General features: G+C 34.6%; 1 protein-coding gene and 1 non-coding gene across 2 annotated transcripts; both read left to right on the forward strand.

The window, feature by feature from the left end:
- Positions 1–1,525: 1,525 nt before the first annotated feature.
- On the forward strand, positions 1,526–8,137 carry LOC132550046 (CD151 antigen-like). The gene is made up of 9 exons (XM_060214044.1): positions 1,526–1,631; positions 3,880–3,943; positions 4,851–5,060; positions 5,558–5,632; positions 6,001–6,105; positions 6,529–6,597; positions 6,854–6,964; positions 7,194–7,277; positions 8,054–8,137. Exons 2-9 carry the CDS (start codon positions 3,884–3,886, stop codon positions 8,117–8,119), a joined length of 780 nt encoding a protein of 259 aa, XP_060070027.1. The 5' UTR covers positions 1,526–1,631; positions 3,880–3,883; the 3' UTR covers positions 8,120–8,137.
- Positions 8,138–14,414: 6,277 nt separating this feature from the next.
- On the forward strand, positions 14,415–14,487 carry Trnar-ucu (transfer RNA arginine (anticodon UCU)). The gene has a single exon. It is a non-coding gene; the product is annotated as a tRNA-Arg (tRNA).
- The last annotated feature ends 1,606 nt before the right edge of the window (positions 14,488–16,093 follow it).

The following is a 16,093-nucleotide window of genomic DNA, read 5'->3' on the forward strand; positions in this document are numbered from 1 at the left end:
AGGTGATGGTAACACCAGGAGTATCAAAGATAGATGACCGATATGTCGACACAATCATAACTCAAATTTAAAAGCAAGTGTTAGAATAATTGCACCACGTGTCGTTCTTCTGAAGCTTTCGACAACTGGCATGAAATCGTGATATCCATGTACTGTTAATACCATAAGCTGGAGAGACAAGGTTGTTAAAATACAGGAAGGGAAAAATCGTTATTGGGAGATTATCCTACAGTTAAATTATTGTTTGTTGCAAAGCATGTAAATATAGCTTAAATATAGTTGTTTGTATAGCATATAAATATAGAATGGTGTGTCTGTTGAAGCGTCTCGTGTAGCGTCATATAGTCGAAAGAAAACAGAAACTGAGAGGAGTCTTTACTGTCACAATTCAAATTACGACCGACACTGTAACAACGGTGAATGGAATCAACTTATTCAAGTTCTTTAATCACAATTGATAGCATTTCCGTTTCGCCCGAAAGACGCAAACAAACACCTTGAAATTTTTATCTGAAACATGTTAACATTTCATAACGTTTTCGTCACTATCTTCGTGCCTCTCGTGTATTATAATTGTACATCTATCAATTTTTAATTTTATGTAAACAAATAAATGGTGATGTACATCTTACTGGTTTTATACTCATCAAAACCTATACGATGTCAGTACTCAAAATGTTGAGTACAAAAATAATGGAGTATAAAACTGAGGACATATCAATTTGTAGAAAACAATTTCAACACGTTGTTATTAAGTCATCTGACCCGAAGCCATCGTGCTTCGTCCGTCGTCGTCCGCCGTCCGCCGTGCGTCGTCCGTAAACTTTTCATTCAAAAAACTTCTTCTCAAATACTAGAAGGCCTAGGGGGCTAATACTTGGCCCATAGCATGCTGGCATAGAACCCTACAAAGTTTGTTCAAATTAATGACCTTGACCCACTTTCAAGGTCACAGGGGTCAAATATGTTTAAATATACAAACGACTTCTTCTCAATAAGCAAAAGTCCATGAATGCTGATATTGGGTCTGTAGCATGCTGGAATGAAGGGCTACCAAGTTTGTTCAAGTGAATGACCTTGACCCACTTTCAAGATCACAGGGTTCAAATATGTTAAAATCTGTAAACGACTTCTTCTCAGTAACCAAAAGGCTCAGAGTGCTGATATTGGGCATGTAGGATGCTGGGAGGAAGGGCTACCAAGTTTATTCAAATGAATAAAGCCCACTGTTTTAACGGCAGACTCGCTGTTGTTAGAGTTTGGCTTGCTTTTTGTCAGATGACCGTTAAGGCCCATGGGCCTCTTGTTTTTGTTTTTGTTTTTCGTGATAAGAATATTTTTCCTAAACTCACCAACGGCCTAAAACTGACACAATATCTGTATTTATTGTTACAGGAGTTGTGATATTATCAGAAATATATTTCACAATGGGACTGATAACAGTGATGCATTATCATCTGATACTTCGTCAGTGGTAGATTATAACCATACGAGTACTCAGGTGGTGCAGCCAGCACTGATAACTATAGGTGCGACCTGGGTACACTGAGCATATAAGTATCAAAGATCACAACTGTGTAGCTGAGGTAGCAGTAACAACAGAATTTAACATCTAACGCAGAACGTTACAGGTGAGATGTTCTTTTTGAATAACAATAATAAATAAGTAAATAAATAAATAAATAAATAAGTGTTCCAGAATCAGGAATTAACATGAGGATGAAAGTCAACGTTCTTCTCGCATAGTATTGGGGAAATGCTCTCTTTTCAGTTGTTATTGTTGTTGAGTGTTTGGAATCGACAGTAATAACCATTTCAAACAATGGTAGTCTCTTTTCAATACTTTAACTTCTTAACTAATGCATGTATTCTTTATAGTTCATCTATGTATATATTCCTTTCTTAAATTCATAGAAAACATGAAAGTTGAAAGTTGCTCCTTTAACTTCAAGTATACGATGAAAAAGTATAGCTTCTTACTAAGTTTAATAAACACATTTATACCATAAATATCAAGTATTGATTAAATTTTGATATAGAATAGTAGGGTTGTACTGATAACAAATGTCATCACCAAAATGTTGTTGATCTTATCACATGTTGCCAACTGAGCATATAGAATCGAAAATGTATCTTTACTCGAAACTTTCAACTTTAATATTAATTTTTTTTCAAATGATATTATTTCTGATTCATATTTCTTTTTTTACTGTATAATGTTGACATTTTTGCACCAGGTTATTTTCGCCATTGTACCATTATACACGGATTTTACCATTTTGCCCACTGAGGGCGTAAATAAAAGTTTTATATGATATATGTTTGTCCTCCGTGTGCAAATGGCGAAAATGTCCTGGTATGCAGCATTAATGGGACGTAAATATTCTATTTCTTTTCGCCATATGAACCTGCACGTATTTGATGCTCGTTAGTTTGCTTATTGTTACATTGTTCTCATTTGAGAACGTGACATTACTTACTTGGATTGACCAAGGTTTAAGGTGTCGTCGATGAAGCATAAGACGCTTACTCTTCCAGAACACCTGGTCTTATTCTCCTTGTACTTTTTTCATGAGTCTCCGTGCAAATCTTTCTTTTGTTCATATTTTGCCATGATTTTACGGAATTTGAGTTTGAATTATAATTATGTTGCCATGTTGGTTCTTTCGTTACATTAGAAACCATTTTGTGCATGAACTTGTATACAGATTTATCACATACAATGGAATACCACTTGATCTTAAATGTAATATACATACATAGACATTGTATATGTATACATAATTCATATAGGAGAAACTAAAATGTAAAATATATATATGTATATATATATATATATATATATATATTACACAAATATTGATATATTGCACAGCATGGAAAAAATATTTAATTAAAATATTTTAAAACAGATGATGATTAATATGATTTTTAATTTTCATTTCGGCTATTGATAAATGGTCACGCACCGAACGAATAGAGACAACTTATCTCCCGATCGTCAGAGCGGGAGATTGATAACCTAAGTACAACATTACACTTATGTATCAGTGTAATTCATCCAGATAACAACGGGTAGATTAACGGACATAGTATTTAGTGATTGAGTTTGTGTATATAAACAGTGCTGAAATTTTACATTTCAAATTGTCTAAACAACTGAAACTAAATCAACCAATACGCCAACACATAGCCTAGTATTTCTTATCTACAACATATTAATGTCTATGCCGTTTTTACATTTATCTTTACTTTTCATCCCGAAAGTAATCTACCCCTCCTCACGCCGACATGTAGACACAGCTTTTATATCACGTTTGTCATTCAAAGTCTGTTGAATTACCAATAAAAAATAGAAAAAGAGAGAAAACAATTTTTTCCACCGTTCAAATATGAAAAGAGAATTGGAAAACAAGTTAGAAGCTTACATAGGCATTTTAATTCGATATTTCGACAATATCATTATTTTTTATATCGGTGCATCTCACTTAATACTCTAGAAAATAAGAATAGGCTTAGCTTTTGTTGATTAAAATATTAGCACGACTTCTACATCCAATCAGATTTAATTGAACTAAATCAAGTTAATGCCATTGCTAATATATAAAATGCATCTGACAATACAAAAACATAACCGTTTTCATAACAATTAACAATAAACTCAATCGAATGACAGAAATTAATACAAAGTAATGTCTAATCAAGAATCGAGCACGTGACTTCAGTAATGAAGTAAAAGTATCGACCTTGTTTCCTGGGGCATTTGGCAGAGATTCCACTGAAGTATTCATTAACCAGAGTGGTGGTGCTGGAGCGACATCTGGATAAGTAACCTAGTAGTTTATACATTACTATAGGATAATGCTTTGTATTTTTCAGCATAATGGGGATATGTGAAGGATTCGCTAGACTGATCTTTGTGGCATTCAACGTCATCTTTGTGGTAAGTTGACGGTTTTGATTCTACTTCTATTATGATAAACATAGACCTTCCCGGTTATATACCCCGATAGGAGGTCAAATTATTGAAGTATCTTTCAGCAATGGTCATATATTCACTTATCCTTTTGGATTCATATATATTCATGCACACATTCTATTGTGTCAACAGAAACATCCTTTATATTCCGATTATATTTCCTATATATTCCTGGCATCTGTATCGAAATTTTAAATTATCAATACACTGTGTATGGTATTGCTTATTTTCGAAACGATACTGCTCCTGATATCTAATGTGGGTTCAGCCATTTAAGTCAGAGCTCAGACATGAACTTGTTTGGACATGAGCTTAGATATATTGTATTGATGTAACTACTGTATTGCATAAATACGTTTCTGTTAAAGAAATATGAGAAATTATCTATTCTAATGTGAACTTTCATCAAGACAGTATCATGTAAAAATGTAATAAACTATTCTATATCATGAAACAAGAAGAACAGAATCTTAGGTCAAACTTAAATCAGATGAATCCATATAAGACCAGCAAATATTCCATGAAGACAGAAGAACAAAACTAAGGAGAATACGGCCAAGTTTTTAGTGTCTTCTTCATCGACGACGCCATCCATGTAAATTTTGGTCAATCCAACTAAATAATGTTACGTTCCCATATGAGAACAAGGCAAACAACAACAGAACCACAAGGCATAATTAGGAGCAATAAACTTCATATCAAACAAGGAAATTTGCTATTGAGGTCATTATGTTTTTCCCGTTTTGTTGGCAAAAATATAAAAATTAAATGATCATCAAAAATACAGTTCCACAGACTGGTCTTAAAATTACAATGAGATTTGCCGAATATTTTTACTGAAATCGCCTCATATTAACCAATTTAATTACAGCTGTTTGGTATTGGAGTCCTTGCAGCTGGAATATGGGTGAAAGCCGACCCGCAGTTGATGAATGTCCAAAAGTTGATCGAGCTGGATGCTAGTGACAAGTTCCTGTCTACAGCCGGATGGATTCTTATTATATTCGGGGTGTTGGTGTTGATCATAGGAGTATTCGGCTGTGTCGGAGGGATCAAGAAAAACAAATGCTTCCTCGGCTTTGTATGTATTCGGCCACACAAGTATATATTTTGAAGAACCCCTGAGCTTGTATAGATTACCCATTTAATTCATAAATTAAACAAAGACATAATTAATGTTTAACTTTAACATGAGCATAGAATGAAATCAAAAACACTTTTAACCTATTATTCTGCCACATTTCGGGATCCAAAATGTTTTGCACAATAGTTTTACCTTTTGTTGGATATGAATATTGTTTGTATCGACTTCGTATTCCGTATTTTTCCTTATGCTTCTGTATAACTTTACTCTTAATAATCTTAATGAAACACCTATCATGAAATCACACTAAATCGACCTAAACATTTTCAAAATAAACTCGGCTCGAAAATTATGGTCAAATGCAAGGTCCTGTTTATAAATAGAAATACACTGTGAAGAATCATATAAATCAGGAACCTTTGATTTCATTATATAGAATCACTACTCACATATATTTACTCGTAATTTCAACAAGAAAGTTATATTTGTTTCAGTATATCGCACTTGTTACAGTCATTTTCATTGGTGAGCTCACAGGAGGAATTATGGCAGCAGTCTTCAAGGGAAAGGTAAGAACCATTACCAAATGCGTATGACAAACTTCAATTTCATGTAAAGAACTACCAACTCCTCATTCAATGCGCTGGTTATCATGATCATAATGCACACACGATAGATTGTTAGTAAACTTCTAACTGGTTGGATTGCAAACGTAATTATTGTTGTCAAATACTGTAGACGGTAATTATCGTATACTTCAAGTAAGTTACCTTTATTGCAAATTTCACATGTAACGGTGTAGATTGTGCAGGAAGTAACTTCACTGCGGTATAGAACTTGGCATATTTTCAAATTTGGAACTCATTTCAATGTCTGAAGCAATGTTGTTTGAAGGGAAAAGTCAAAATGTGATTATTTCGTGAATTTTGTTTTTCAGATTTCTTCGGAGCTCAAAGATGCGCTAAGTGGAACGTTGAAGAACTACAAACCAAGTCAAGGGAACGACATTGTTACCAAGACATGGGACGAAGTACAGAAACTGGTATGTAATTACTTACATGCGTTAAGCAAGAAACTCAGCTATAAGAAGGATAACGTTATTTATTCGATGCAAAGTAGTGAAAATATTTCTTGGTCAATGGTATCTTATTTCAATGAAAGCTGTCAGTATATTTTATTTTAAAATCCATTATATAACCGTTGTTAATGCAAACGTATTACGATTTAGTGAAAAAGTGCAACGCCGAATATATTGAAATGAAATATTATATACACGTAATATTTTACTTCTTTTAAGATTCCTGTTTAAGATATACGCAAGCTTACACAGGTATGCAGCTAACTTTTGGAAGGTGATAAATCATTATGTAATATTACATTATCCTATGTATGATTTTTATTGTACGAGTCAAAACACGACAGAAAATTCTAGTTTTTGTTAACGGCAATATGTTTGCTTCCCCAGTTTTCCTGTTGTGGTATAAACAACTACATGGATTATGAGACGAACAACGTAACATTTCCTGGGACGCAGGTAGGAAAAACACATCAAATGCAAGGCATGATGTTCCAATCGACTGTGGAAGGATTTTTTATTGACATCATCCTGTGTTTGATAAAATAAAGTTTTCGATATTCTATTAAGAAAAATCAACATGTTTTTAAGTATTATACACTCTGATAAAAAGAAGCAAAGCTGATGAATACAGAGAGCATTATGATATTCGTTCGTTTTTTAAAACATTTATATCTTTATAAAGGTTGAGCATTATTTTCTCGTGCGATTTTAGCTTGTGCCTAACACGTGTTGTAACCCAGCAATAAACGATACCATCTGCCAAGAAGAGGCTCTACAAAAGCCAGGGACAAAGGGTGCTGTGTACAAATCCTTGTATAACCAGGTATGTCGCGCTTATTCATACATGTATATAAAAGATTACTTGGAGAGTCCTGTTAATCATTTTCATTTTATGATTCAAAACACGATAGAAGATTCTACTTGTTTTACTTGTGTTTACATGTTATTATTTATATTTATTAAATTTATATTTCGAAAAGTCATAGAAAGAAAAGATATGTTTCTCACACAAATGCATTCAGTGCATATCGATGTTTTATTTTATTTTCCAGGGGTGCTATCCAAAGTTTAACGACTTGTTGTCCAGCCATCTTACATTAATAATAGGCCTTGCCATCGCTATCGCAATGTTTCCGGTAAGTTAAAATAACAACAGACATTTAGTTCCTAAGATTTGGGTTCAACATGTCACACTTATTGACACTTTGATTAACAACTTAATTCGATAAAACCAGAAACTGTGGGATCTGCTGGGCCTTGTAATTCCTTGAATGGAAAAAAAACACGGATAAAATAAGATTATATATTTTAAACTTTATCGGATTTATGGATAATGCACATAGATGAGATGGCTGGCTGGTGTGATCTAATTATAGAAAACTTTATTATAGCTTCCAATCCTATATGTAAGTAAAGAGAATAATGTTGTACATCGTATACCTATTATTTTTTTCATTTTAATACATTACCTTATTTGGTTCTGAAGCATGGCCGCACATTTCGATTGTAAACTTTAACAGCACATAAAACGACTTATCACATTCGAATCCGCATTTTCTTTCTTTTTCCCTCGAGACAACGTAGATATATATCGTTCGATATACCCTCTCTGGAATGCTGACACATGGTGACAAACAGCATCAGTGTATTTTCCACATGCGCATGGCGTATTTATCACAGAAATCATGAACTTCACAAATGTTTTTTTCTCTCATTTATTTTGTAATGTACCTAATATATATTGTTAACGACGTTATTAAATCCTAAAAAGATTGAAAATAAAATAATAGAAAAAAAAAAAAGAAAACAAGAAAGAGAAAATGACATCTTCAATCGAATTGCGATGTAGATTATTTTCCAGCTTCAATTAAGCCATCAACATACTTGAACACATATATTTCTCTTACTGTAGTTGTTTGGAATATGTTTGGCCTGCGTTACGTGTAAAGACGGGTCTGTGGAAGACCACATGGCATAACAACAGCAGCTGAAAAAGGACAAGAGAATAACATCCGATAGAGTGCCTTCTCGTGGTCTCCAGAAAGGATGGGGGGGACTTTAAAACCCGTTACCATGGAACATACAACAGATACAACATTAGTACACCTGGTGATGTTAATATCAACGGTTCAGTAATTAATAACCGAGATGAAATGTATGGAAAAGAGTTTCATTATAGGGAAATTCTTATCAATAAAAATTGTGATACTAATTAGGAAAGTCATTAACGACGTTTTATCAAATTCACTAGGTTCTGCTGTAATCTAGATTGCTTCTTGTTTTGCAAGACAAACAACTTATTAATCTTCTCATTTTTTCGAGGAGTGTCGCCTATATTGTATTGTCAAAATTGCCTTCAACAAACTTCGATTTGAAATGTTTAACAGTCATGTGATTTAGTTGGCAAACTAATATTTTAGGTCATGGTCACCAATGTAACGATATATAGTAATTAACAACCATTGCTTTATTCATTATTCATGTTTTCCTTTATCATCGTTTTAATCGTAAGTATAACTGGACGCGTGTATTTTTAATGACAGTGTTATTATATTTGAATCATAATATAGCGTAGTCCCTGTATTTTCAATTTTACTCCCGTATTCTGTGTTTCAACCAATCGCATTTGCCGTCACCAATGGGCATCACTACTGGACATTGCTTGTTGTCATTCATCATGAGTGTTGTTAACTACTTGTGAGCTCCACAAATGTTCACCTGTGCTGGACACTATTATATGACATCACAAGTGGTACTGTAAGTCGTTACTATTGGTCAATAATTGTGGTCATCGCTAAAGGTCCTCAGTGCTCGACACAACTGTAAGCCTTTAATGCTGGACACTACTGAAGGTCATTACTTGTGGTCATCAGCGCTGGACATATCTGAAAGTTATCATAAATAGTAATCGGTGCTTAACACTACTGTTGGTCATCAATGGTCGTCACTTGTGGTCACCAATATACCATCATTTCACAAGGCAACAACGAATATTTTCTGTAAATTTCGATAACTTAAAACATTCCTTCAAAATGCTTTGGTACTCTCAAGTTCCTTTATACTGGTATAAAATTTGCCGTTATTTCATTTAAATAAATCCTTTGTTTTAATGAGTATTATTGTCTTCTTTCATAAAAGTCCATATTAATTAGATATGTCTGGATACAGACACTGGTCACAGTTTATTTTGTTGTTGGTTGAATATCGAATAAACAATAACAATTCCTGTCTACATGGTTAACGACATCCCTAGAGCGCCACCTAATATTTGCGATTATTTGTCGCGCAAACTTTAGCCAGAAAAGGAAGAACTTTTCTGACGATATTTGTTTGTTTGGAAATAAAGTGAAAAGTTTAAGTGATCTTGCTCTGAAGATTTGTCTACACTTAGTCTTACCATTAGACTAGGGATGTATCCTGTCAACAGTCCAGCGTTAAGTCACAAACGTTAATAAAATACTGTACATGCTTCCCATGTAATATTGACCTTTGTACAAACGGAATTACATGTATGTATTTCCGGAATCGATTTCATTGCAGGGAAAGAGAATTATAGTATGCACATGTTGAATATTTTTGAAGTTGTATTCTATGCATCATGTTAAAGTGTTCACTACTTCAACTATATACAGGAGTAAATCTATTCACATTTAAGGCAAACGTTGCAAATATCATTGACGACCCCTTTCGTCAATTGGCTGTTTGTATTTCAATCTTCGTACCCGTCAAAACTTTCCAACATGACATTGGACCCCTCAACTCCACAATATAAACAATGCTATATTTCTGGCTCGTCTAGCTCTTGTTCAACACAGCCTTCATTAAAACGACTAACCAGCATTCTAAATACTATCAAATCTGGGGTACAGACTTATTTTGTGATACTGTTTACTCAAGAAGTGAAATTAATAGTATGTGGATTTTTAAGAACTCCAAAGAGCTTTTGACCAATCTTCCACAACCTCTTCTAAATAGCATTTCATATGTTGTATATTTTGTTCTCATTTGAGAACATGACATTTCTTCCTTGAATGATCAAGGCTTGCATGGTGGGTGTCGGCGATGAAGCAGAAGACGCTTACTCTTCCGGAACACAACACCAATACCTCTTAAATAAAAAAAATCGAACGCAATATCAACAACATCAATATGTGGTTATCATGCAAATCGATAAAGTCACTCATAGAACATATATCACAGACGACTGTCCTTTTCTTGGAGCCGTGCAACAAAATCTGAAAAAAGGTTGAATGAAAACATTTAATGTAACCCTAAAGAGCAATAAGTCATTTCTTCAGTGCAGACTGATATGTAATTTTGATTTCAATATATATCAGATTTTAAAGAAATATCCACGTACAGTATAAATAAATACTCACTTTTTAAGGCATTGAACTTATAAAAATGGCCTACATAATCGGGACTTAGTGTACATACCAAGCGAGGGAGGTGGTGAAAGTACATTTCTACCTAGTAAGAGCCAGCGTCCCTACATCGACGGGACGGAACCTACCTAGCGACGGCCTAGGTATCAGTAGTTGAACTGGCGCTGAATGCACAATGGAAAAAGTGTCATATGTCTCTCCTCAAAATGGTGACAGAACTTTCCCTACGGCCAACTCCAGTCCGAGACTAAACAACATCATGGCCTTAGAGCACTCCGGAGGCCGCGCAATTGACAATGTCCTTATGAGATCCAGAGGCTTCCATAAGGATCTTTTTTGACCCGACATTGGGTAGTCCCGCAGTGACGTCAGCCGGAAGTACCTGTACATACATATTTCAGATAGGATGTAATAAACAAATAAGAGCTGGGCAACAGACACACCATGTAATAGTCCTTACAATACAAACATGATATATACCATATATGCTTATTGAAATGCATCTACAAAATAAGGGTTCCACTCTTGAGTTACCCACATGGTATGCAGTATTTCGTAAATGTTCTTTCACAAAACAGCATGGAGAGTTAGTTTCGTCTACTCCGTACGGTTGATAGAAAGGAGTACATGTACATATATATCGTTATAAATATAATAAATATTGTAAATTTGAAAGCAAAAAAACTAAGGTTATTTCTAATTTACTCAATGTTTGATATTTTAGCGTAATTATGAAATTAAAAGGGATGCTTTGAAAGCAGGTTGCAATCCTTTGAGAAAAATACAGATGAAACGAATATGAATATGTTGAATAATTCTCACTATTCCTCAATTCCTGTAATGCAGAAAACATGGCTGAGCGCCTTTCAATGGCGGTGTGTCCAATAAGAGGCGTAAGTATAGAATAACCCATTACCGACCGGCTATGAAAAAAAATCAAATCCTAGTTCATCAATAGTTCAGGGATAAATGCATGTTTATCAAATTTCATTGTCTGAAAATTATTAATCATAAGTGATGACGTATATTATCATATTATACGTCCGTGTTACACGAAACTCGTTACCTGTATCAAATCGGCTAGCGCGTGGCATTCTTTTTCAACTTCTCTTTAGCATGCCCTGGATCAGGCTCCACACTTTATAAATACACATTTGAGAACATTACACATTGCATTTTAACGAAAACGTAATTGATATCCATTGGCAGTCATACTTTTGACTGTACGCTCACATAAACTACCACATAAGGTTCCTATGAATAGTAGGGCCTTAGTGTACAGCGCTCAACATTACCACTAATAACAAGTATAACCCGTTGTGGTAATACAAGAATTAATGAAAGAAGTAAATACCTGGGGAGAGATCTGTTTGTATATTCATGCAGAATTCACTATTTGGAATTTGTACACAGTTACCTGTTGCAATCTATCACCATGCCGTTTGGCTGTTGTAAAGAAGCTTAGTAAGATATGTGACGTCATAAATGAGTTTTAATTTTTTTAACATCATGACGTCATACAATTGTTTTCATAACGCAAAAGCAATCCTTATTAGATCATTTATATTTTTACTTGGCAATATATATATATATATATATATATATACCCACGTTCGCATGTTTCTCGCCCCTCCTCTCTCCCAATTTTACATTCTGCTCTGCTTTCGTATTTTGAATCCGAAATAATGTTTACATTGTTTGAGACGCTTTATGGTATATTTGTGTTGTATATTATAAAACTAAACAGAATCGAAAAAAATGCTAGTGTAGAAATTACTGAACCATGAACAAGGAGTACAATGTCAACAGCGCTGTCTGTATATCCATGTAGAATTCACTATTTGAAATTTGTACACAGTTACCGGTTGCAATCTATCATCTTGTTTTGAAGAAGCTAAAATAATGTAAATAATAGTAAAATAAATAGAGAATATAACACAAGAAATGACGTTCTTCGGTTTGAATTTCTCTCGCTGTTTTCGTCATTATCTATGAATATTTATTAGAGCTATATACTAAACCAATCCTTCGACAGACTTACTAATTTCGAGCGAAACTATGCCATTTTAGTTGTAAATAGATTTGTCAACATACGACATATCGAGGAAGCTCACCTGGTCTGTCTTTACGATATTTAAGATCACATAGTGAGGCTAGAGGACTGTTTTAACGGGAACTTGCACAAGGAACAGATGGGCGGTAGAAGAGTCTACCCAGTACAAGATAACTGGATGTTAGACCCATTATGTATTTTGATGGGATTTGCTCGGATTCAAATGCTATATATAGGTCTGTACGGGAAAAGCCCTCTGTATCTTTATGAAGAAGCCTAATTTTTTTGCTTATAATCCATAAACAATATAAGATTTCATGTCATGCATACATTATCAACTGTGTAACAACACAATTCTTTAAAGAATGACCCCGTCATTTCCTAAAGTGTGTAATCTTACGCCGTCGTAGTGAATGAAAAAATGTATCTTCTTCCGTGTATATATCTAAACACTAAAGTCACACGAAAGGCTTTCTTTTTAGAAGGAAACGTTTTAAATTTCGGCTGTTAGCAGGCGTTACGGGAACATGGCGTCTAACTGTAAGTACCTGCAACTTCAATAGGCTCTTTATCAAGGTATTTTATATATTATACAGTGTCAAGGAACACTCTGGGATACATTGTACTTCTGATACATGTTTACTGTTCTAATAACTCGTCCAATGTCAGCTGATTTTACAAACGATTGTTCTGTTGTTATAACCAGGTGTGTTATGTATGAAATATGTTGCTGTGACAACTTTGATTAATTGATCGCGCTTTATACCGAGAATATTCAAGTCACATTGGTATTCTCCTCGCTACCATCAGAGACACTGTGGTGTCCATCTAACCCAATCAATCATTCTTTACGTGGACTTCTAGAACATGTGCACGTGTCAACATTTTTGTTGTAAAAACAGTGGAAACAGTAACTGTGACTCATGAATCGGCTGACATACCACTGAAAACGTTAATGTAAAATATCTCATTAAACGTTTAACGGAAATCGTCACCACTGACGCCACAAATACACTTGTTGTAGTTTAGATAACAAAGTTAGTCACATAAATAATGAAAATACCCCCTCCACTAAAAAAATCAAAAAACGAAAAACCAACCCAACTAGTTTGTGAATTAGAGTTACTGAATCTTTGTTGTCAATACCTCGAAAAAACTGCTAAACGAAATATTTCTGAAGAACTCATACTTGCATAAATGAAATGCTACAGTGTCTTATTCAAGAGGACATATGCAATCTACTTCCCTTTCTTGTATACACTAAGTGTTCTTTTTTATCAGTACGTTATTTGATATAGAGACGTATATATAACACATATTCGACTGCTCCCTATAAGTACACGTGTACCACTTGATCAATACATTACCACTGTAAACCTGTATTGTAGACTATTTACGTGTACATTGGTGGCTGCACGGTAACGGTTGCACTGTAAGCATTAGACTATCGTATACTAATCCGAGAGACAAGTAAGTTATGTATAATGTATCGCGCCTCCCAAGCTAATCCCTCCAGTATGAATTGGAGCTCAAAAACGTGTTATCAAAACCAATGACGCCTCGACACGTCCCTGCTATTTCCAAACAGAGAGGTTGTGATTCTGTTCGATATCGGACTCTAGCAGGGCTCCTCTTTTGTATGGCATGCGTCGACCTTGCTTATTGTGGTAGATACTAATTATTTGATATTGCTATGGTGGTATAAATAACCCTGAACGATACAATAAACTAATCGCACATATATACAGTACTAAATAAGTGTCTTCCTGGTCTAGATTTAAAGCCATTCAGAACTAAGGAAACACTAAATGTCATCACCCTTTGTAAGTAAGCAAGTCCCCGTAGCGCAGCGGATAGCGCGCTGGACTTCTAATCCAGAGGCCGCGGGTTCGAATCCCGCCGGGGATGCTTAATATTTTTTTTTTTTCGTATTTCTTTCCGAATTTTATATGATTGTTGATCAATTTTGGTTAAATGCCATTATAAATAAACTTCGCGTGAGTTTATTTGTACACGATTTTATGATACTGTAATCTGTACAGCGAAGTTTTATTTATTTTTCACCTTATTGTAATTAAATTTCTATGTTTATATGTCTGCTCTGCTGTACTTTTTAGTATGATACATTCCGCGAAGTGGCAGCTGAATATACATGCCCAAGGTGTACAATATCAGTAAATGCTCTAAATAAATATCCTTTGTCATATCTTGAGTTAACGTACTTGTGTTGTCTTAAAAACATTATACTGATGATAAGGACAAAACCACTCCGTTAGTAATTACCTCTGAGTACCAGGGGAACAATTGTTTGACTCACAAGGCTATGACAATGTTTAAACATGTCTGCCAACATGGCATAAATCATAATCCAAACTAAAATTCCATAAAACCATGGTAAAATATGATCAAAAGAAATAACAACACGGAGATTTCTGAAAAGTACAAGGAGAATAAGACCATATATGCCTCTTCTGTTTCATCGACGACACCCGCCATATCAAGCTTGGTCAATCCAAGTAGGTAATGTCACGTTCTCAAATGAGAACAATGTAAGAAACAACGGAACCAACAGGCAAACGATGATATATTGTCTGTTGTTATTTTATAGAATCAATGTTTTTTGTTGTTTAAAAAATCATAAAGAGAATTTTCATTTAAAAATGATAATTCATAGTATATGAAACAATGGGTGATTTCCTTTTTTTTGTTTTCTATCCTCGGTTTAATGTGTACTGGTTAGCTGAATTGACTGGTATCACGATAAACGCGGTGATTTTCAGTTCCAAATGTGACCCTAACTCTCGCTCCACAAATCACCCGTATATCCCTCAACCAAACTGACCCACTGAACAATACCATCATTATCATAGCTCATCTGAACGACCACACACAGCATTCCATTCCCGGGATACCCATTCTTCTAAAAATAAAAAAAATAAATAACTGTCAACCAATATTTGAATCAAAACACATCATTTTCTTACTAATCACTCAACTGGTCTTAAAATAATATACAACCAGATGACCTGGCAGGACATCCTCTCTGATTTACACAGCTAATCCGCTCTGACACCACTCTCTTATCAGTCCGTTATTTAGAATAACGACACTAGCTTTATCTCTCTGTCTGTCCCTCCCACTACTTTCAAACATAGCGTTCACTTCATCCCCACTCCACCTCATCCCCCCCCCCCATATTTACAGTTTAGTATACATTTTATATGTAACTAAAGCTTATTAAAAAATACATAGATCACAGGAAGCTAATTCAGGCTTATTATGCTTAGTTGCTTTGAATGTCTCAGTTCACGTCATTGTTTTAAAAAACTGAAGCGAATATGCTGTACATGACATCCAATATTTTAACCATCGCCGACATTGCTGGATTACATACTACCTATATATCATAACGGACATGATCCCGCTTATAATTATATTACTTAACAAAATGTTCAATTCTGTTTACATATTATATCGTATATCGTAAGTTACTTAACTTCCTTTACTATAAAAG

Source organism: Ylistrum balloti, unplaced genomic scaffold, assembly GCF_031769215.1.
Source record: "Ylistrum balloti isolate Yb309-2 unplaced genomic scaffold, AGI_CSIRO_Ybal_v1 Utg370102, whole genome shotgun sequence".
Lineage (NCBI taxonomy): Eukaryota > Metazoa > Mollusca > Bivalvia > Pectinida > Pectinidae > Ylistrum > Ylistrum balloti.

Excerpts from the sequence above, each read along its gene's own strand:
- LOC132550046 (XM_060214044.1), top strand. The coding sequence starts at position 3,884 with ATGGGGATATGTGAAGGATTCGCTAGACTGATCTTTGTGGCATTCAAC. Across the intron at positions 5,633-6,000 it reads CAGCAGTCTTCAAGGGAAAG|ATTTCTTCGGAGCTCAAAGA; the intron begins GTAAGAACCATT and ends TTTGTTTTTCAG. Across the intron at positions 6,965-7,193 it reads ACAAATCCTTGTATAACCAG|GGGTGCTATCCAAAGTTTAA; the intron begins GTATGTCGCGCT and ends TTTATTTTCCAG.